We start from the raw sequence: 19,473 nt of genomic DNA on the forward strand, positions 1-19,473 counted from the left end.
ATCAGGCCCTGCTGGCTTGACAACATCTAACTTATCTAAATATTCTTTACCTGCTTCTTTCCCTCTGTTGGCTTAGATCTTGGATGTGTCATCTGTAAGGAAGGAGGTGAACGTTTTTGGGTGCTCATTCCAATTTTCATGAATGTAGCGTTAAAGAACAGCTTTTGTAACACAAATCAGTTTTAGCAGAGCTTGCACGCATAGCAAACCCTGTTAGCATCACGGGCCAGATCCTTAACTGGTGTAAATTAGTGAGGCCCCATTGGTTAAAGAGGTGGCATGATTCATTGGGGTAAGGGACTGGATTGGGACTTAGGACACCCAGGCTCAATGACTCATCTGCTGGCTGACCTTAGACAAGTCACTTTCTAGCTCTCTGCTTTGGTTTGTCTTGTCAATTTCAACTGTAAGCTCTTTGGGACAGGGATTGTCTTTTACTATGTACAGCGCCTAGCGCAATGGGACCCCTAGGTACTACAGTCCTGCAAATAATAATAATATTGGCCTTAGTGGAGCTCTGCCCATTGGCACCAGCTGAGGATCTGGCCCCAGTTGCCTTTTCCTAATAGAGGTTCTTTGCCCATCATATTATCGCCATGAACGAATGCTGAAAGGAGTGTGGGTGTGTGGGAGGGGGACTTGGGTTTTAGATGCTCCAGTTGCTGCTACAGGTTTCCCGCTCCCCTTTCAGGTTTCTCCAGGAAGATGCTGACCCCACTGGAAGGTGCTGTTGGCATCATTGTCGAAATCTTCCACAAATATTCGCACAGTGAGCCTCATCATGACAAGCTCTCCAAGGCGGAACTGAAATGCCTGATTCAGAAAGAACTTGGGAACATCCTGAAGGTGAGTCAGCCCAAGATGGGTTAGCTTGTTCTGCCCCGGGAGGAATGGAAGGACATTTCACTGGGCAGGTACTGGGTCAATGGGCTGGATTCTGCTCTAATTACACTGATGTGACCCACTTGAAGGCAATTTCATTCAGTATCCATAGCTTCAATGCAGCTAGACACTATTCCCAGACATTCTTAAGTTAAAAGCAGCTCTGTTTTAGTATTTCTCCTCTGTCTGCTGCCTCCCATCTTTATTCCATTAAAATCCTGACACAGGACGAGATTCTGAACTCCCTGTGAATCTGGAATAACCCCACTGATGTCAGCAATGCAGCTGAGATCCAAATTTGGTCCCGGTCCCCGGGCAGTCTTGGGCAAAGGGTACTCCAATAAAAGTTGCTGGTTCCTGTCTCAGTGTTTGCACCTCTTTTAATTTTAGGGGCTATTGGTCCTGATTCTGCTGTCAGGTACACCAGAGCAAATGAGGAGCAGCTTCAGTAAAATCAATGGAGTTACAAGGGTGTAAGATTGGAACCAGCCATGCAACAACTGGTCTCTTTGGGACAGTAACAGTCCCATGGCTTTTACTTGCAGACATCAGCATCCGCCCAAGAGGATTTGGGGGAAATCTTCAGGTTTAGGAGCTTGTTGCATAATTTGCATTTCCAGAGCCGGTCAAAATTTTCCAGATGAAATATTTTTTTTAATAAAAAAAGGCCTTTTAAAAAAAAAAATTTTTTTTCTTTTTAAAAATGGTTAATGATGCACAAACTTTATATAGGTTGCAAACAAGAGGTGCCTTTTTAAAAAATGGAAAACATGATAACGATGCTCTTGGCAATCTTAGTGGATGGCAAAATTAAAGACACACAAACATCCAAATGGAAGCGGCTAGTTTTGCATTTTTCAGTCGGCTCTAATCAACCCTCTTCCTAGAAAGAGTCTGTTACAAATAACACCATGTTCCCCTTTCCCCCACTTTCTCAACAGCATCCAAATGACCCGCATCAACTCCAAGCCATATTTGATGACCTGGACGTAAATAAGGATCAGGAGATTAACTTCAAGGAGTATATGATAATGATAACCACATTGCTCATTTGTGTCCATGACAAATTAAACAGCAATTAGAAGCACCATCCCCATCCTCCAATGTAACAAGGGAAAGATCTTGTAATTTGTAAAAAAAGATGAATTGACCAGCACAGATTTCTTTCCACTGTGCTACAGTGAGATGTGAACTATCTGCTCGTCTGAGCGATGTAATGCCATGGGATAATTATCATATGAGATAATAAAGCTTCATTAAAGCTCTGAGTTTGTTGCTGTTATCTGTAGTGCAGTAATGCCTAGAGACTCCAGTCAGGATCACGGACTCAGTGTGCCACAGTCATTGACGGTCCTTGTTCCTCTGGCTCTGCAAGCTGATTTTCATGATTAGACCCTCAGCAATGCGCAGAGTCCTGGAAATCAGTGGGGTGCAGGGGCTATCCGAGCAGATCAGCTTGCAGAGAAGCTGAATATGTGACAAGGAAAACACGGTTTCCGTGCACTGCATTTCATTGATTCGTGGATGTTGAGGCCAGAAGGCACTCAATAAAGGCCAGTTATTTTGGTGGCTAAACGGGAATTGAGCTTCTTTGAAAAAAAATCTACCCCACAGTGAACCGGTCCCAATTCACCCAGTACTGAACAACTCCTGAATCCCAGTCTAGTGTCTTGACTGCGAGACACTCTTTCCTCTTCAATATACAGTGATACACACGGAGAGCGTATTCAGTGCTTGGAGGAAAGACTCTCTTTGAATATATCTTTATGCTGCGTGTGGCTGATAGTGTGCAAACATGCCTTGTTAGACCGGCTGCAAACAGAAAGGCAGAAAAATTCCAGTGAGGAGCAGGAGAGAGCAATTGGAATGGTCTCCTTTCAAACCAGAACATGGCCGGGCCCAGTCAATTAAGTCTTGCTAAGAATGCTGCCTCTCCGGTAAATCTGCTGCTTCCCGGACAGCTGCCTGCATCTCAGAACACAAAGTGACAAACGCAATTTCCTGAGCTCAGCCAGAAATGCTGCAACTGGTAGTTAGCTGACAAACCTGTTGAGAAATGGGCCCTCGGCCAGCTGTTGCAGGCTTCCCATTTGTTTCGGTTGTGAAATGAGCTCACCTTCTTTGGACTCAGAAGACCATTTTACACTTCCCCAGAGCTTTGGAGCTCAATGCCCCTTACAAACAGTAATAAATTCAGCCGCCCCTGGATGCAGTGCTGGTGTAGCCGTGTTGGTCCCAGGATATTAGAGAGACGTGGTGGGGGAGGCGATATCTTTTACTGGACCAACTTCTGCTGGGGAGAGAGACCCGCTTTCGATATACATGGAGCTCTTCTGCAGGCCTGGGGAAGAGCTCTGTGTAAGCTCAAAAGCGTCTCTGTCTAATTGGTCCAGTTGGTCCAGTAAAAGATCTGGCCTTCCCCTCTATGTCCCTCTAAACTCCCGGTGACATTTAGGCAATTGAATTCAAGAACAAAATCTCCACTTGGGTTGCTCATTCTGTAACCTTCTTCTGCAGGGTTCCTAGACCTTCTGCTGCAGCAACTGGTGCTGGTCTCTGTCAGAGACAAGCTGCTGGACTGGAACGACCCACTCGGCTGAGCCAGTCTGGCTTTTCCTATGCCCTCCATAAGTCTCTATTTTACCTGTCCAAGGCCCAGAGAGATGCAAAGTGTTGGGTGCCCTGAGAGATACTGATCTCTCTCAGTTCCCACTGCCCCAATGGCAACTGAGGGGGCTTGACATTTTTTGCAGGATCATGCCATGAAAAGGTCTGGTTTTCCCCAGGGGCGGGTCCACAGCTGCAGCTTGAACCCCTGGGAGTCAGCCTCTGTCAAGCCAGTGGTTCTACAAGTGCCTTCTGGTTGTGCATGCCTTGATCTTTGGACACTCCACTTAAGACCCCTTCGGCGTGTTCTATGGGAGTGCCAGTTGAAGTCAACGGGAGCTCCAGGTGCTCTGAAAATCAGGCCCTAGGAGCTAGATTTTCAAAAGAGCTTGGGGCTGAGATTAGCTAATGGTCAGCACCACAATCAGGCCAGCTAGGAGCCCGAGCCATGGATCAGGACTCCATCGTGCTAGGAGCTGTACAAACAGAACAAGAGGCCAAAAACAGAAGCACCCATCATTAGAGGCCTCGTAAATATTTTGGCCTAAGTGACTTGCTTAAGGCAGCAGAGTTAGGACTAGAACCCATGTCTGCTGACTTCACTACAAGTCAACCCTTCCTCCTCCCTGAGTGTAGCATCTACTGAGATGGAGAATCAGACTTAGGATCAAGCCCCCTTAATGAGATCTTGTGAAACAAGGAGCACGGGGCTGGGTGTACCTGCCGCCCTCTGGATGTGTCGAGGGGCCATTTCCTTTCCAGCACAGAGATCAGAACTAAACCTTGGTGGACGGGATGTGGCAATGAATCAGCACTTTGCTTGGAAAAAACCAACCCCGTTATTTCAGTCTTGCAGCAAATGAATGAGAATGCATTAATGTCAAGCCCGAGGATGAAGAGAAATAGGCTGGTTATATTGTGTAATGGAGCAAATGCCACCATTTATTGTAATGTCACTTTACTAACCTGGATAATTTACTAGGTCAAACACGCTCTGAAAACAGAATAATTAGACAGTAAACAGCCTTATAGCTACAGAACAGAAATCCAGGGAACAGAAGCGAAGGACTATATAGCGTTAATGCAAATCACAGCATGGTGATCCTGGACAATTCAGGGCCAGATTCACAGCTGCTACAAGCCAGCATAACTTGCTGGGATGATTTAGTTGAGATTGGTCCTGCTTTGAGCAGGGTGGTGGGCTAGATACCTCCTGAAGTCCCTTCCAACCCTGATAGTCTATGATTCTATGATGCTGTGATAATGACGCCAGTCTACATCTGCTGAGCACCTGGGCTGGACTCTGTGAAGAAGGTTGGTCTTACAGATCAGGCACCTGGCTGATAGCACAGGGGACATCGGGTCTTTTCCTGGCTCTGCTGAAGACTCCCTGTGACCGGGGCAAGTCTCTTCCCCTCTCCCCCATCTGTAAAAAGGGGGACGGTGCCCCCTCCACCCCTTGGAGCACGAGCGCTTTGCAGCAGGGGCTGTCGTACTCTGGATCTGCGCCCAGCCCAGGTGCTGTCAGGTGATGACATTCAAAATTGCCATCTTCATTAGGGTCCTCAGCAAAGGGGCATTGAGACTCCTTCCAGCTGCTCCCCATCGCAGCCCCTCTTCTTTCTTAGAGCTGCTTCGTGCTACTCCACCACTGCAGTGCGCCCTTAGAGACTGTCTCCTGGGCCTGGGAGGGTCACCGTAGGGCGACCAGACAGGAAGTGTGAAAAAGAGGGTCGGGGGTGTGTGTGTAATAGGAGCCTATATAAGAAACAGACCCAGAAATCAGGACTGTCCCTATAACATCGGGACATCTGGTCACCCTAGATCACTGTCCTACAGGGAGATCCCTGATGTTGTCAAACCACCCCAGCAGCTCAGACATCCTCAGGGCTGCTCAGGAGTGGCCTGGCTCAGACCCAGCCCAGGAGGCAGGAGAGGGCTTTCCGACATTACTTCGTTTTGCATGCCATGATTGACAGTAGCCATGATCCTGAAGCCGATTTTACAGGGGTGGAAAAGTAACCTCAATGCCCAGAATAGAGCAACGACCTCTGACTTAGCAGCCCAGGAAAAGACCTGCCAGGAGGTCCGTCACTGACTGTGACGCTGGTGACTTTCCATCACTGCAGAGAGGGGATGATGGCTGGGAGTTAGAAAATTGCATTTACAGCAGATACAAATGCAATTGAAGGCACGGCAGTGAAACAAGCCGACAACAGGCTGCGGAGCTCCATTTAGCATTCCAAGGCGGGTGAAAATAAAAACCTTGTGAAAGCCGAGTTAATCCACAGTGGAAGCATTTTGATATAAGGCCACCAGAATATCTTGCTTCGCGTTTGATCTGAGAGCCCTCCAGGCAAGTGTCACGGTCTCGTCTCTGCAGATTGTGGAGTGCTGACAGCTTGTAAAATCCCACTTAGCATGGAAACTGCTTTGGAAAGTAAAAGTAAACTTGTCAACTCCTCCTGGCTGCTGAGGCTTGGAAACGCGGGTTGTGTCAGGGAGAAATCACCAGTAAATCAGCATTATTATTGGCTGTTGTAAATCAGCAACGCTCCATTGAAGTCAATGGGACGAGGCCAATTTGAAAAAGGCCAATAATAATACGGGTCGATCACCATCTGGGCATTGGGCCCGTGCTATTATTTATATACAGTAAAAGCTCAAGGCCACCACTGACCCCTGGCGAGGTGCTGTCCATGCACATAAGAGAATCCCTGCCCCAAAGAACTTATAAACGAAATAGACAAATCCACCCAATTGTGGAAGAAAGGCAGAATGTTGTCCTCATGTCACAGATGGGGAAACTGAGCCATAAAGAGATCAAAGGACTTGTCCAGAGCTGGGACCGGACTCCAGACCTTCTGGCTATTACCCCAGTGTCTTAACGACAAGGCCGTCCATCCTGGATGGACAGTGGCCCACACATCAACAAAGTGGGCCAAATCTCGAGGGGATGTATAAGGTGCTGTGGGTTAGATCCCTTCTCTTAGTTAGGGCCTGGTACAAAGCCCATTGAAGTCACTGGAAAGACTCACGCTCAATGGATCTGACTGTTGGGCTCCTTTGGACTGAATCTCTCAGGTGTAAGGGAGTCAGAGTGTCAGGTACCCCCAGAAGAAGATGCAAGTTGCTGCAGTTTGAACTTCTTTGCATCAGGGCCCTCTGACCCCCTTAAGCAATGGGAGAGGATATGTGGAGAACTGACCAGAATCAGTGCAGCAGGAAACCTTTCACCATCAGGCAGTGCACAGCACATATAGAAATTCACCCAGCCCGAGGGCTCCTGACACCTCTTGGATTGTCAGGTAAATCTAATTTTAATATGTTTGGTCTCAACTTTTAATCTCTCATGGAAGAAACCTAGAGGCTAAGAAATAAATCGGCAGCCTATCGAAGATATTTACAGCCCCAGTAACTAGCACCTAGGCATTAGATGCCCATTATTCATTTCAAACATGCTGAGCATCCAGCAGCTGTGAATGACTTCCCTGCATGCTGTAGGGTAGACAGCAGAGCAATCCCCACAACTCTTACTGGTAGACAACCACACCTGTGTAATGGTATGTCTTCAACCCCAGGCTGCCCTTATCTTGAGCTGCTAACCTAAGGTACAAGCAGAGTTGCCGTGTCTCCACTGCCATTTTAACTCAAGTTACGCACACGCTTTGTGCGTGCGTGCAGGGTAGACGTACCCTAAGACGACTGGGTAAAGGCTCCATCGTGGTTGTGGGATGGAGGAATTTCCTGCATCATGGTAATTTCTTTTCCTAGTCAGAGATTTCTGTTACCTCCTTCCCCAACAGAAATGAAATGCTATCTCCAAAGACCGGGACAGCAACAAAGACCAGCCTCTCCGCTCCAGTGAGTTCATGGTCATGATCACTAGCCACGAAGGCATCCTCCAGGAAGAAAACCTCTGAGCCCCTAGAACTCCCCAAAACCCAGCAGCGGTTTCCTTTTGCTGCCTTAGAATGAAAGAACAGTGAGTGAGGAGGGAAGTGGAATGGGACGAGAAAACGTAGCTATGGATGACGTGAGCTGTGGATGACGTGAGCTGAGATGCTGAGATAATCAGTTCCTTGTCAATTCTCTAAGCTTCTTCATGGCAATTTCTACTAGGGCAACTCCTTCCACCTTCCAGTTCTTCCGCAATTTCTAGATTTTCTCATGTTATAGTGACAGAATCCGAGACATTTGCCTTTATCCTCCCTGTGAATTCCCTGCTGCTCAGTCTCTGGGGCCGGGGTCAGTATATGAGAGGAGACTAAAGGAGCTTGCTTGCTTAGCCTGGGGACACAAAGGGTGGTGGTGGGGACCGGACTGCTCTCTATAAATACAGAAACACCAAGGGGAAGCAGAAAAGCTATTTAAGCTTAAGGCAGTTTGGGATAAACTGGCCATGAAAAATGCAGGCTAGCGCATTGTTGAGACCTATATACCTCAAACCACACTGGGTTATAAACATGTTCCAGCCTGATGGCTGAACCCCATGCTCAGGGCAGCGAAGGATGGGGGGGCTGTGAGCCAGCTCTCCACCTCTCAACTCCTGGGGCCATCGAGGGTGGGTGCAGCTCCTGAAGTAACTATAGCCATCCCCCGGGGATGTCTGTGCCCACTAAGGACTGGGCAGAATGCCATGCCCACCTTTGTCCACCACCAACGTGCCCTTGTATAGCAGGGAGGGCAGCTGATGTACCACCAGCCATGATGGTATTGCACAGCATCCAAAGGTCCCCCAGATCAGAAGATGCCCCTTTAGACCAGCTTTCTTTCTTCTTTGTTGGATCTCAAACAGTGTTTCAAGATGACCGGTTCTTCCTTCTCTCCGTTCCTCCCTCCTTCCATCCACCCAGGCACCCCTCCGTCTGTCTATCTGGCCGTCGCAGCTTTGGCTTGCTCATCACCATTGTATCTAAGCACCATTAAGACACTTTTGAAGCAAGTGGTCTCTCATCCCTGGGCCGTCCACTTTCTATATGGCCACGCTGCTCTGCTTGGCTGGGAGGTGATGAAAACTGGCCGCAGGAAGGTGCAGGGGACGCACCATCTGCTCCAATAACCGGGGTGGGTCTGGGAAGGAAGCCCAGGAATGAGCGTAGGGAGGCCGAGGGAAGGCTGCAGGGCAGTGCGCTTTAATGGAGACAGAAAAGACACTGAAGCCACTTGACAATTCCCCGGCTCGATCACACCACGCCAGGTACCCCCAGCCTGGCTCGTAAAATGCCCCTGGACATTGGCCTCAGCCCCAGTCAGCGAGGGAGTTCCAGGGAGCTAGCCCTTTTCCAGGGCTGATATCGTGGGGTGACGGCTGCCAACCCAGCCGTGTCATTAGCAAGAATAAATGCACATCCAGACCGTCCCACCCTCCTCCAGTCGCTCCACATACTTTAGGCATCTTCTTCCCCAGCCTAGAGATAGAGACAAGATTCCCCAGTGATGGGGGTCAGCCTAGTCCAGTGGGAGGGGCACTAAGTCCTGTTCCAAACTCTGCCAGTGACCTGGCGGGCCACCTTGGGCCGTCACCTCCCCCCCTTTGTCTAGCTAAACTGTGAGCTCTTTGGAGGAGGGTCTGTCTCTCGCTGTGCATCTGTGCAGTGTCTGGCACAACAGGGCCCTGAGCTCTGCTGGGGATCGAAGTGCTACTGAAATCTAAATAATGAACGCTTGCAGGGGACCCAGGCATGCACCTCTCTGCATTCACAAGCATTTTCACTAACACCTCATGCTTTTGTGAAAACTGAAGAATAGAGTCCCAAGAAATTGCAGGGGACCAAAGTCGACCCGTTACTTAGACCTGCTCTCCCCACCCAATGCTCCCCTCCCCTGCTCTTTGATGCCTTCTGAATGAGATAGAACACAGGCCGAATGAACTGTTGCAACATTTAGTCACAATCGGGAAGAGGTGGTGGCAGAAGGGGGGTAGGGGGTCTACAGCCCTGAGTCTCAGCTCTGAGCTCTCTGAACAACACCACTGACTGGTGTGCCAAGCTCCAAGCATCTGAAGTTGCAGAAAAAACCACAGGAATTCCATTTAAGGAACTGCACGAAAACCTTAGGCAATGCCTGGGTGCGTAACGGCGCTGTACTGCAATCAGGTGAGATCGAAGCGTTTCGCAAGCGGGGGACGGAGCAGAACGCTGGACAGACTATAAGAGGGGCCACCCTCCTGCCCCTCCTCATTCCACCTTCTTTCTTGCTCTTGGCTCTTTCTCGCTCTTCCCTTGCAAAAATGAGTCAGGTGAGTCCCAGTGTAACAGGTTACCTGAATTTCCTACGTCTCACGCTAATATTCTCTTTTAAAGCGCGTAGCTTAAGGGGAATGGTGAGGACATTTCTGCATATAGGCGGAGTCTTAGCAGCCTATTTCTTCCTGCCTTATCTGTGAGTGTGACTTCTAAATGCAGCGAACCGTTGCAGTATCTGTAAGCACTTTCAGACCTAGCTTGGCTGCTCTGGTTCATTGGTAACGCTGTCTTGCCGGTTGAGTTTGCATGTGTCTAATTTTGGATGCATCTTGGCAGGGAGCTATTTCGGGAGCCTCAATTTTTGACTGCCCAGAGTGATGCATTTTAAGAGCGCCTGATTTTCAGAGGGTGGCTGCTCAGCACTGCCTGAAAATCAGGTCCATTAAGGTTTCTTCTAGTTGGGCTCCTCTAAAATTCAGCCCAACGGTTTTCCTTTCAGGTTACCCAGCAAACGATCAAGGGGGATCTTTCTGAGCTGGAAAAAGCCATTGAGACAATCATCAACATTTTCCACCAATATTCGGTACGTGTCGGGCATTTCGACACCCTGACCAAGGGGGAGCTGAAGCAGCTGATTGACAGGAACCTTGTGAACTTCCTGAAGGTGAGTGAAATCAGAGCAGCTTGACTTGTACTCTGCAGGCAGTAGAATAAGGGGCTAGATCTTCCTCTGCAAATAATGGAGCAACATTGACACAGGATAGCTGAGGGTCTGGCCCATATTCTGGAAAGCTGAATGTGCCTAGAGACTGAATTTAACTAGAACAGGGTGGGGACAATTCTCCAGCACTTCTTGGTCTGGAACCGGGGGCTCAGATCCTTTCACCTCCTCTCTCTGTTCGCCCCAGTTCCCAGGTGTTTGACTTTCATTAGCTGACTGCAGTTCTGCAAAGGAATTCGGTGAGATCCGGTACATGTGCCATCGGGTCTAAGGCTGTTGAATTTGGGAACGTAAAACGCAGAGTGTTCTGCTTTGTAGCTGTCTCACAACACACAAATAGGTGCAGTTTTGTTGCAGAGAGTCTGTCTCAGCTTAGGAAGCCCTCCTCGCTGTGGCATCTGAACCTCTTGAAAGGGCTTCTTGGGAACTATAGGGCACCAGTAAAGATTTGAGGCCAGCATGGTAGTGGATAACCACTCTTGTGCTCCGTACTGTATTTACTTCTGCTGTCTATCCCCCTCCCCTCCCACAGTGTATTCCAAACTCCTTTTCTATGCACCGATCGAAAGTCCCCTTCAGCGTGATCACACCGATCATGTGCTCTGGGTTGCAGCAGCCCTGGCGGCTCATGACCCTTGGCAATCTGGCATGTCCCCCCCAGCTGTGATATAGCCTCATGGGCAGGACACTGGATGGGGCTTGGGAGACCTTGGCTCACCTCCTAGCTCTGCTGGTGACCTTGGGCAAGTCCCTGCTTGCTCTGTGCCTCAGTTTCCCATGGGAAAAAATGATACTGGCTTCCTTTGTAAAGCACCCCAAAATCTAAAGATTATAAGAGCGAGGCTGTTATTTGATTCTTCTTGAGAACCAGGCAGAGCCATTCCAGTCTGTAATCAGGAGTGAGCCCATCAGGGGAAGGGCAAGAGGTGCACAGCGTTTAAGGACCCAGTTAGCTGGTGGGGTGGGAAACACCCAGCTCTGCTCCAGTGGTTTGAAGCTCTAGACTGCAGTGTACTTTACCAAAGAGGGAGGGAGCATTATCCCCGGGGGAAACTGAAGGGCAGAGCAGGCCGGAATAGGCTCCCACTCCGGTAGCCTCAGAAATGGGCTCCATGGTCCCTGAAGGATGCCTGGCCCTCAGAACATAGGCACGGCCAGCCTGGCTTAGCCCTCTGGTCCCTCTCGCTCATTCTCCAGACTAGTGCCTGAGGGTTCTGGTGGGGCTGTTGGGTGGAGAGCTTCCTGCGTCATCATCACGTCTCGTGCCACAAGAAGCCCGCTGCAACTAATGCCCCTTACCCTTTCCTCCCTTTTCCTACAGAGACAAAAGGACCAAGCTTCCATCGATAGCCTATTCAGAGAACTGGACAAAAACAGAGACCAGCAGCTCAGCTTTGGGGAGTTCATGGTCCTGATCACCAGGGTGACCATCGCCACCCATGAGAACATCCACCAGGGAGAGGGAGGACAGCAGCAGCAGCAGCACCAGCACTGAACTCAGGCTGCCCAAGTCTGAGGCTGGGGCCAAACGCACTGAGACAGTAGCTCAAAGCTGCTGAGATTCCCCCTCGCTGGGGTCTGATGATTTGGCCATGAGACAATAAAGATTTGCTGTAAAATTCTCCAAGTTTTTTGCCTTTGATTTGTGTTTTCCCAGGAGGCTGGTGCCATGTGCCAGCTGGTGTCCCCTGGCAGGGCCCTCAGAGTTAGTCTGTTTTTCTAAAACCGTCTGGTCCAGCATGGTGGGGCTTCTGCTTTCAAAATCCCAGAAGCAGAGGAAACGGAGAGCCATTTATATGTGTGTGTGTGTGTGGGGGGGGTGCATCTATCTGTCTGTAGAAGAGAGAGTGGGTGGAGAACGAGGCACATTTCAACAAGAGACGTAAGATAATGAAACATATTCGAATCAATCTCGTTTTCATACTACATCTCGTACGAGGCTGTCATGCACATATCCACCACCAGGGGTCCATGGGCAGAACATCTGTATCAACAGCAAAATATACAATAATCAAACCATACAATGTATCCATGACAAGGTGCAACAATGGACAAAACGTGCGTCTGTGCAAAGGAACATAATGGGCGAAACACATAAGGGTAGATCCCCGCTGATGGAAAATGTCCAGCTACATTGATGTCAGCTGAGGATCTGTCCTAGGTACATCTATGAATGGGAATGTCATGGGTGAAACATACACAGCATGTCCATGAAGGGGAATAACACGTGAAAACCATCAGACAGGTCCTTGCAAGGTATAAGAATGGACACGATGTGCCATGTATCCAACCCAAGAATCTAATGGCAGAGGGTGAAATTCTGACCCCACTGAACTCCATTGACTTCAAGGGGCGAGGAGTCACCCACAGTGAGAAATATAATGGGCAAAATATCTCCAGCTAAGGTGTAGTAATGGGGAAAAACTTGCACCCATGAAAAGGAATCTCCCCAGGCAAACCTTAGCTATTTAGGTCTTAATCCCTGCTGAGTGCCTGCGAATCCACTCGGCTCCACCAGCGGTCCCGCTCCCGACATACCGAGCCTGCGCAGTAGCCCCTTGTCCGGGACGAAGAGCTCATGACCGTTAACGTTTATACTCAGTGCGGATTTCTTGGTACACACTCACCGTACAGACCGCAGCAAAGAGAAAGGGCAGCCCTGGGGTCTCCCTGGGTTCCCTGGATGTGGAGAACTGGCCCATCCCGCCGGGACCAACATTACATTGTGGCTCCTGGAAATACGTGTTACCCAGGTTGAACTGACTCAGTAGCAACATGTCCCAGAAAGTCCAAGTGTTGTAGCCAATGGCCAGTGTGGAGTTACATTCTGCCTGGCTAAAAAGTCCCTTGCACTTTTGCTGGGGGACACTATTCTCCTTTGCTTCCTGTGGGTGGTGAGCAGCGGATGTGCTTGACCTCGGAAGCGGCTGCACTGCAGGGGTAGGGGAAGTGATTCCTGGCTATTGTCTGTGGACACATGTAAGGGGACTGTTGCCCCCTTATTAACATTCAGTGGGGGGTTTGGTTGCTAGCTCCCAGCACTAAAAAGGGAGGGGTCGATGGGAAATCAGGAGCCTGAAACTGACGGTCTCCAGGAACAATGTGGAGAGGTCAATGCTCCAGGTCAGCCCAATTGACAGGGCGGGCAGGCTAATCAAGGAGCCAGGAGGCCAGGTGGGTCCCGCTCTCCGTGTGAGCTGGAATTGTCTGAGTCAGACAGAGTGGGGCCAAGCTAAGGAGAGAGCAGGGGCCCAAGCTAAGCTGATGGGAGCAGAGCTGCAGCCCAAAAAGCCAGAGCACAGCCCAGAGAGAGCCGACCTGCCCTGGGAGCAGAGCTGCAGCAACCAGAGCCAGAGGGGCCAGACAAGCAGCCCAGGAAGCAGATGAGAGCTGAGAGCAGAGTCACAGAAGCAGCCTGCAGAGCAGACCTGCCCTGGGAGCAGAGCTGTAGCAACTGGAGCCAGAGAGGCAAGAGAAGCAGCCCAGGAAGCAGGTGAGAGCTGAGAGCAGAGTCACAGAAGCAGCCTGCAGAGCAGACCTGCCCTGGGAGCAGAGCTGTAACAACTGGAGCCAGAGAGACCAGAGAAGCAGCCCAGGGAGCTGAAGGCAGAGCAGCAGCAGCAGCCGTGCAGAGGCAGAGTGGAGCTGGCATTGGGGCTGGAGCAGTCCAGAGCTGGGTGCGGTGAGCAGCTGGGGAGAGCGAGGGGGACCCTGGGCAATGGGCCCAGCGCAGGGAGAGGCCTCAGCCAAGAGGCCCTGCAGGCCAGACTTGGAGGGGGATCATAACCCTGACAGAGCGGGGGTGACAGTGGGGAGAAGGGTCCTGACACCCAGAGCCTGGGAGTGCGTGGCCACAGCCAGAGCAAGTGTTTAACCCACAGCGTCCCTGCAGCACAGCCAGGGCCTTGAGCAAGGGCCTGGGACCTGCAAGGAACAGACTGTGAACTGCCCTGACATTTCAGAGACACTGTTTGTGATGGTCCCTGCCACAGAGCAGGGTAACGTGTTTTCCTTTAACCTTCCCATTTTTCCTTATTCTTTTTTTAAAATTAATTGTTAATTAAATAACTTGTATTTGCTTTAAATTGTATGATGTGATCAGTGGGTCAGGGAGGTGCGCGGTGCAAAGAGAGTACCCTGGAGTGGGGACACCCTAGCCCCAGTCCTAGGTGACCACAGCAGAGTTGGGGGTTGAGGCCCCCCAGGAATCGTGGGCCCAGCCTTGTTGGGGTTACGAGGACTCTGCCAGACAGGAGAGTGGACGGGGAGTCCTCAAGGGCAGGGAGGCCTCTGGGTAAAGGAAGTGGGAGCGGGGACTCAGATCCTTTCGCTAGCCCACTTCACCGGGGTAGTGCAGAAGCCAGGAAAGTTCCCCACAACAGCGGGACCATTCCCCCGCTTACATACAGAAGGGGATGGAAAAGGCTCCAGGGCCTCTTTATAATTCACTGTGGGTGAAATTCACCCTTGCGGGGGTCCAGGCCTGGGTTAAGAGGGTGCTCAGCCCTTGTGTTAGCTCTCTGCGTAGGAGTGAAGTTCCCGTAGGCTCTCCCAGACACCCCGTGCTGGAGGGCTGTGGTAATCTAGCCTCCCAGTCCCAGACCTGAACTTTGGCGTCCACAATCTGGTCCTGTCCCAAACCTGGACTTCTGCGTCCAAAAGTCTGGGGGCTTACCTGAAACTCCCCCAAGCTCACTACCAGCTTGGGTATTTTTGGGCTGCCAGCAGGTCAGGTAGGTAATTTACTTTAAGGGGCTGAACCTCCCCTTCCTCTCTCTGGTGTCCCCATACCCTCCCTGGGTGGACCCTCCAGATTCCAATCCTTGGATGCTAAAAGCAAGGGGAAAAATCCCTTTCTCCCTCCTTCCCGCCTTGTACAGAAACCGGTTTCTCTACTTCCCAAGCGATAAGCGTTCTCTACCCTCAGGACAATTGAGATGCAAAATGCCACCAGCTTGGCTTTGCCTTCCCCGTGTCTGCTTCGTAGCAGTAACAGGAAAAAAACTTCCAACCACAAGAGAACAGAGATGATTTCTTTGTCTCTTGTCCCGTAGCCTGCTCCTTCCCTGAAAGCAAAGGAGAATAGCTCACAGCCTTGGCTTTTCCTTCCCTTTGCCTCCCTAGGAAAGAAACTCCACACGTTTTAAAAGAAAAATTTATATAAAAAATAGAAAGAAAATATAAAACAATATCTTGCATTAAGAAACGCAATACAGGCTCTTGCTTATAAGAAGATATGAAAACACATTCTGATTTAAAGATAGCCCAATTAAAACCAGTCAACAAATCAACATACAGGTAAATACACACAAAGATCATCATAGCCGAATTACTTGCGTTCCCTGGTAACTTACAGATGTTTTAGAAGAAACTTTAAGATAAGATGGAGTTAGGAGGAAACCTGTTTACTCACAGCTGAGCAAACAACAAAGACCCTTGGGTAATACAAAGTTCCCCGCCCCTGACTTTAAACAATCCAGTTCTCTGATTGGTCCTCTGGTCAGGTGTTTGGTTACCCTTTCCAGGTAAAAGAAACTTAACCCTTACCTTACCTATCCATTTATGACAAGGGCCCTGCATTCACACAGAGCATTAGGCTGTTCCCTAATACAAGCAATAACCCCAGAAATGCAGCAGTAATTCTCCTCTCAGCCACATTAGCGCTTCCTGAGAAACCACACTGTAAATAACGACCTCCTCCCATCATGTAACTAATGAACAGCAATAGCCTAGGCTCAAATCTGAATATGTGATTTATCTGCAGCCATTGAATCTGTCCAGACATACAGCACTGCTCACACTCCCCCGGCAGCTGCACCCACATTCATTAGACCAGGGCTTTAATTACATGATCACGATTTATTATGCTAGCACCTAAGGCTCAGAAATCAGGAGCCTAAATACCTTCCTGGATCTGGCCCTCAGTACTCTCTAGCTACGATTCATGCTGCCGGGCACTCGATAGTACGGGACAGGCCCTGCCCCAGAGAACTCACGCAATGAAGACAGCAAAGGATGGGTTATTATCTCCTTTGTACTGACGGGGAACTGAGGCACAGAGAGATCAATTGACTTGTCTGAGGTCCCACTTGGTGTCTGCGGTGGAGCTAGGATTGAACTCAGATCTCCTGACCCTCACCCCACGCCTTCCCCCCAAGAACTGCCTCCAGTCAAAAAAGCAGACAGAATGTTAGGAACCAATAGCAAAAGGATAAATAATGAAACAGAAAATATTATAGTGCCACTATCTAAATCCATGGGACGCCACGTAGTGAACACTGCCTGCAGTTCTGGCTGCCCCTTCTCAAAAAAGCAATGTTAGAATTGGAAAAGGTGCAGAGAAGGGCAACAAAAATGATCAGGGGTATGGACCAGCTTCCATATGAAGAGAGGTGGAAAAGACCAGGACTGTTCATCTTTGAAAAGAGATGACTACGGGAGGATATGATAGAGATTTATGACTGGTATAGAGAGCATGAGTAAGGAAGGAAATTAATAGGCAGCAGGTTTCAAGCAAACAAAAAGAAATATTTCTTCACACAACCCACAGTCAACCTGTGGAACTCATTGCCAGGGGATGTTGCGAAGGCCAAAAAGTGTAACAGGGTTGAAAAGAGAAGTAGATAAGTTCATGGAGGATTGATCCATCAATGGTTATTAGCCAAGATGGTCAGGGACGCGACCCTAAGCACTGGGTGTCCCTAAACCTCTGACTGCCAGAAGCTGGAGCTTGACAAGAGGGGATGGATCAGTCAAAATTGCCTTGTTCTATTCATTCCCTCTGAAGCATCTGGCGCTAGGCACTCACAGCAGACAGGTTACTGGGCCAGCTGGACAACTGATCTGACCCAGGCTGGCCATTCTGATGTTCTTCATTTTAATGTAGTAAAACGCTAAAGGGAAACTATTCAAAAGAGAAACAGGTGAAAGAAAAGTTTTGTGGGAACACAGAACTCCATAGTGGCAAGTCCTGCTGTCTTTATTAGGATTAAAGACGATGAATTACTCTGCTTGTTATTTGCATGATTGAATCATCAAATCCTAGAAACGAAGAGCAGGAAGGGAGCTCAAGATGTCACCTAGTCCATCTTCCCATGCGGAGGCAGGATTAAATATACCCTAGACCATCCCTGACAGGTGTTCAGCTAACTTGCTATTAAAAACTTCCAGGGATGGGGATTCCATGACCTCCCAAGGCGCCCTGGTCCAGTGCTTAGCTCGCCTTGCTGTTGGAAAGCTTTTCCTAACATCTAACCTGAATCACTCCTGCTGCAAACTAAGCTGATATCTTTTGTCCTCCCTCATTGGACATGGAGAGTAATTGACCACTGTTCTCTTTAAAACAACCATTTAAATACTGGAAGAGTGTTATCATGTGTCCATCAACCTCCTGTTCTCTAGGCACTGTGCCCCAGTTCTTTGGCCTTTCCTCAGAGGTCATGTTTTCTAGACCTCTGACACATTTTTATTGCTCACATCTGGACTTCCCAGTTTGTTCATGTCTTTCTAGAACAGGACTCCAGCTGAGGCCTCACCAGTGGTGAGCAAAGCACAACAGTTACCTCCTGGGTCTTATGACCCTCTTGTTAACACATCCCAGCATGACATTTGTCCTTTTTGCAATAGCATCACACTGTTGACTCATATCCAGTTTGTGATTCACCATAATCCCCCAGATCCTTTTCTGCAGTATTGCTGCCCAGACGATTTCCCCCCATTTGGAATGGGTGCGTTTGATTTTTCCTTCTTCCTTCGCACCTGTTTTTGTTCATTTCAGACCAATTCTCCAATTCAGCAGGATTGTTTTGAATTCTAACCCTGTCCTCCAAAGTGCTTGCAACCCCTCCCAGCGTGGTGACATCTACAAATTTGTAAGTATACTCTCCACTCCAACACCCAAGTCATTAATGAGGATATTGAGAAGGGACCTCCCTTGATCTGTCCTCCTCATTTGACAATGAACCATTATGGAAGTACCAACTCAAGATCCAGGCCTCACTGAGAATTTCGCAAATAGGTATGGAAACATTCTCCCTTCCCCAAAGAACTTATGTAGAGTCACATAGTCCTTCATCCTAACTCTACTGCTGTCTCTGGAGCAACACTGATTTACAGTGGCTGAGGATCTGGCCAATACCCTTTACAATGCAGTCCGTGCATAGAAGAATGTTGCAGTTGTCTTAAGCATTCACCTGTGAAACTAACAAAAATATTGTTCTCTTAGTAGAGGCTAGTCTTTAAAACAAGACAAAAACAGAAGGAGAAATCACAGGCACGCTGTTAAAGTGAGTTGCCTATTAGAAGTGAGGGTCTTCAGGTTTCATTGATCCATTTCCCATCTTCTGGTGTTAAGCAAAACTCCCCATTCAAATACACATATATTAGTCTGTACCACATTGTATGCATTCTATGGATGTAGCACTTACAGCCCTCTAACGGGTGCAGAATTTTGCCTTATCACAGTGGTCACTGTTGGGGGAATTCCAGAAAGGATTGGACTGTTATCTGGATAATAAGAATATTCAGAATTATAACAGAAAGGGATGAAAAGTAATCAGTGTTGAAAGGGAAATACACCCTCATGCTTCAGAGCATAAACCAACCTCTAACTAATGGGGTCAGGAAGAAAACTTCCCTAGGGGTAGGTTAACCCATTCCTGCAACATTTCTTGCACCTTTCCCTGAAGCAGCTGGTGCTGGCCACTGACAGAGACAGGCTATCAGGATAGATGGACCCACTAGTCTGGCATTTTCCAGATGCTGCTGATTTTGGGTGCATCCGGTTTTCAGATCCCAAAGTGAGACATTAGGCCTGGGACTGTGCTCCTCCAGTTCTAACTGAAGTCAGTAGGAGCTACAGGTGCTCAGCACCTCTAAAAATCGGGTCCTAGAAAACAGACATTCCAAATCACTTGCCATTTTTAAAAATACCTGGCTGGAAATGCCTAGGGGCTCCAGGTGTAGCTATGCATCCATGAAAGGACCTCTCTTGGTTAGCTCTCCCCTTAAGAAATACATTCTGGCCACAACCATGCAAATCTTTTGCATCTAAAAAACTCAAAACAGTTACAATTT

The 19,473-nt window shown here is 48.9% G+C and overlaps 2 protein-coding genes across 3 annotated transcripts in view; both read left to right on the forward strand.

Moving 5' to 3' along the window:
- Nucleotides 1-19,473, forward strand: part of ILF2 (interleukin enhancer binding factor 2) — a 270,325-nt gene that overhangs the window by 185,539 nt on the left and 65,313 nt on the right. The window lies entirely within an intron of this gene.
- Nucleotides 9,537-12,020, forward strand: LOC116832707 (protein S100-A12-like). Of its 2 annotated transcripts, none has more exons than XM_075071035.1 (3): nucleotides 9,537-9,587; nucleotides 10,177-10,341; nucleotides 11,720-12,020. In XM_075071035.1, exons 1-3 carry the CDS (start codon nucleotides 9,552-9,554, stop codon nucleotides 11,891-11,893), a joined length of 375 nt encoding a protein of 124 aa, XP_074927136.1. In that variant the 5' UTR covers nucleotides 9,537-9,551; the 3' UTR covers nucleotides 11,894-12,020. The 2 variants fall into 2 exon arrangements, with proteins under 2 accessions (XP_074927136.1, XP_032649512.1); XM_032793621.2 differs by lacking the exon at nucleotides 9,537-9,587 and adding an exon at nucleotides 9,632-9,730.

This window comes from Chelonoidis abingdonii, chromosome 11 (assembly GCF_003597395.2).
Source record: "Chelonoidis abingdonii isolate Lonesome George chromosome 11, CheloAbing_2.0, whole genome shotgun sequence".
NCBI classification, from domain to species: domain Eukaryota; kingdom Metazoa; phylum Chordata; order Testudines; family Testudinidae; genus Chelonoidis; species Chelonoidis abingdonii.

What these genes read in the sequence shown, in the direction of transcription:
- LOC116832707 (XM_075071035.1), top strand. Translation starts at nt 9,552, where the DNA reads ATGCCTGGGTGCGTAACGGCGCTGTACTGCAATCAG. An exon ending in CGGCGCTGTACTGCAATCAG is followed by an intron (nt 9,588 to 10,176) that starts GTGAGATCGAAG and finishes TTTTCCTTTCAG; the next exon opens with GTTACCCAGCAAACGATCAA. An exon ending in ACCTTGTGAACTTCCTGAAG is followed by an intron (nt 10,342 to 11,719) that starts GTGAGTGAAATC and finishes CTTTTCCTACAG; the next exon opens with AGACAAAAGGACCAAGCTTC.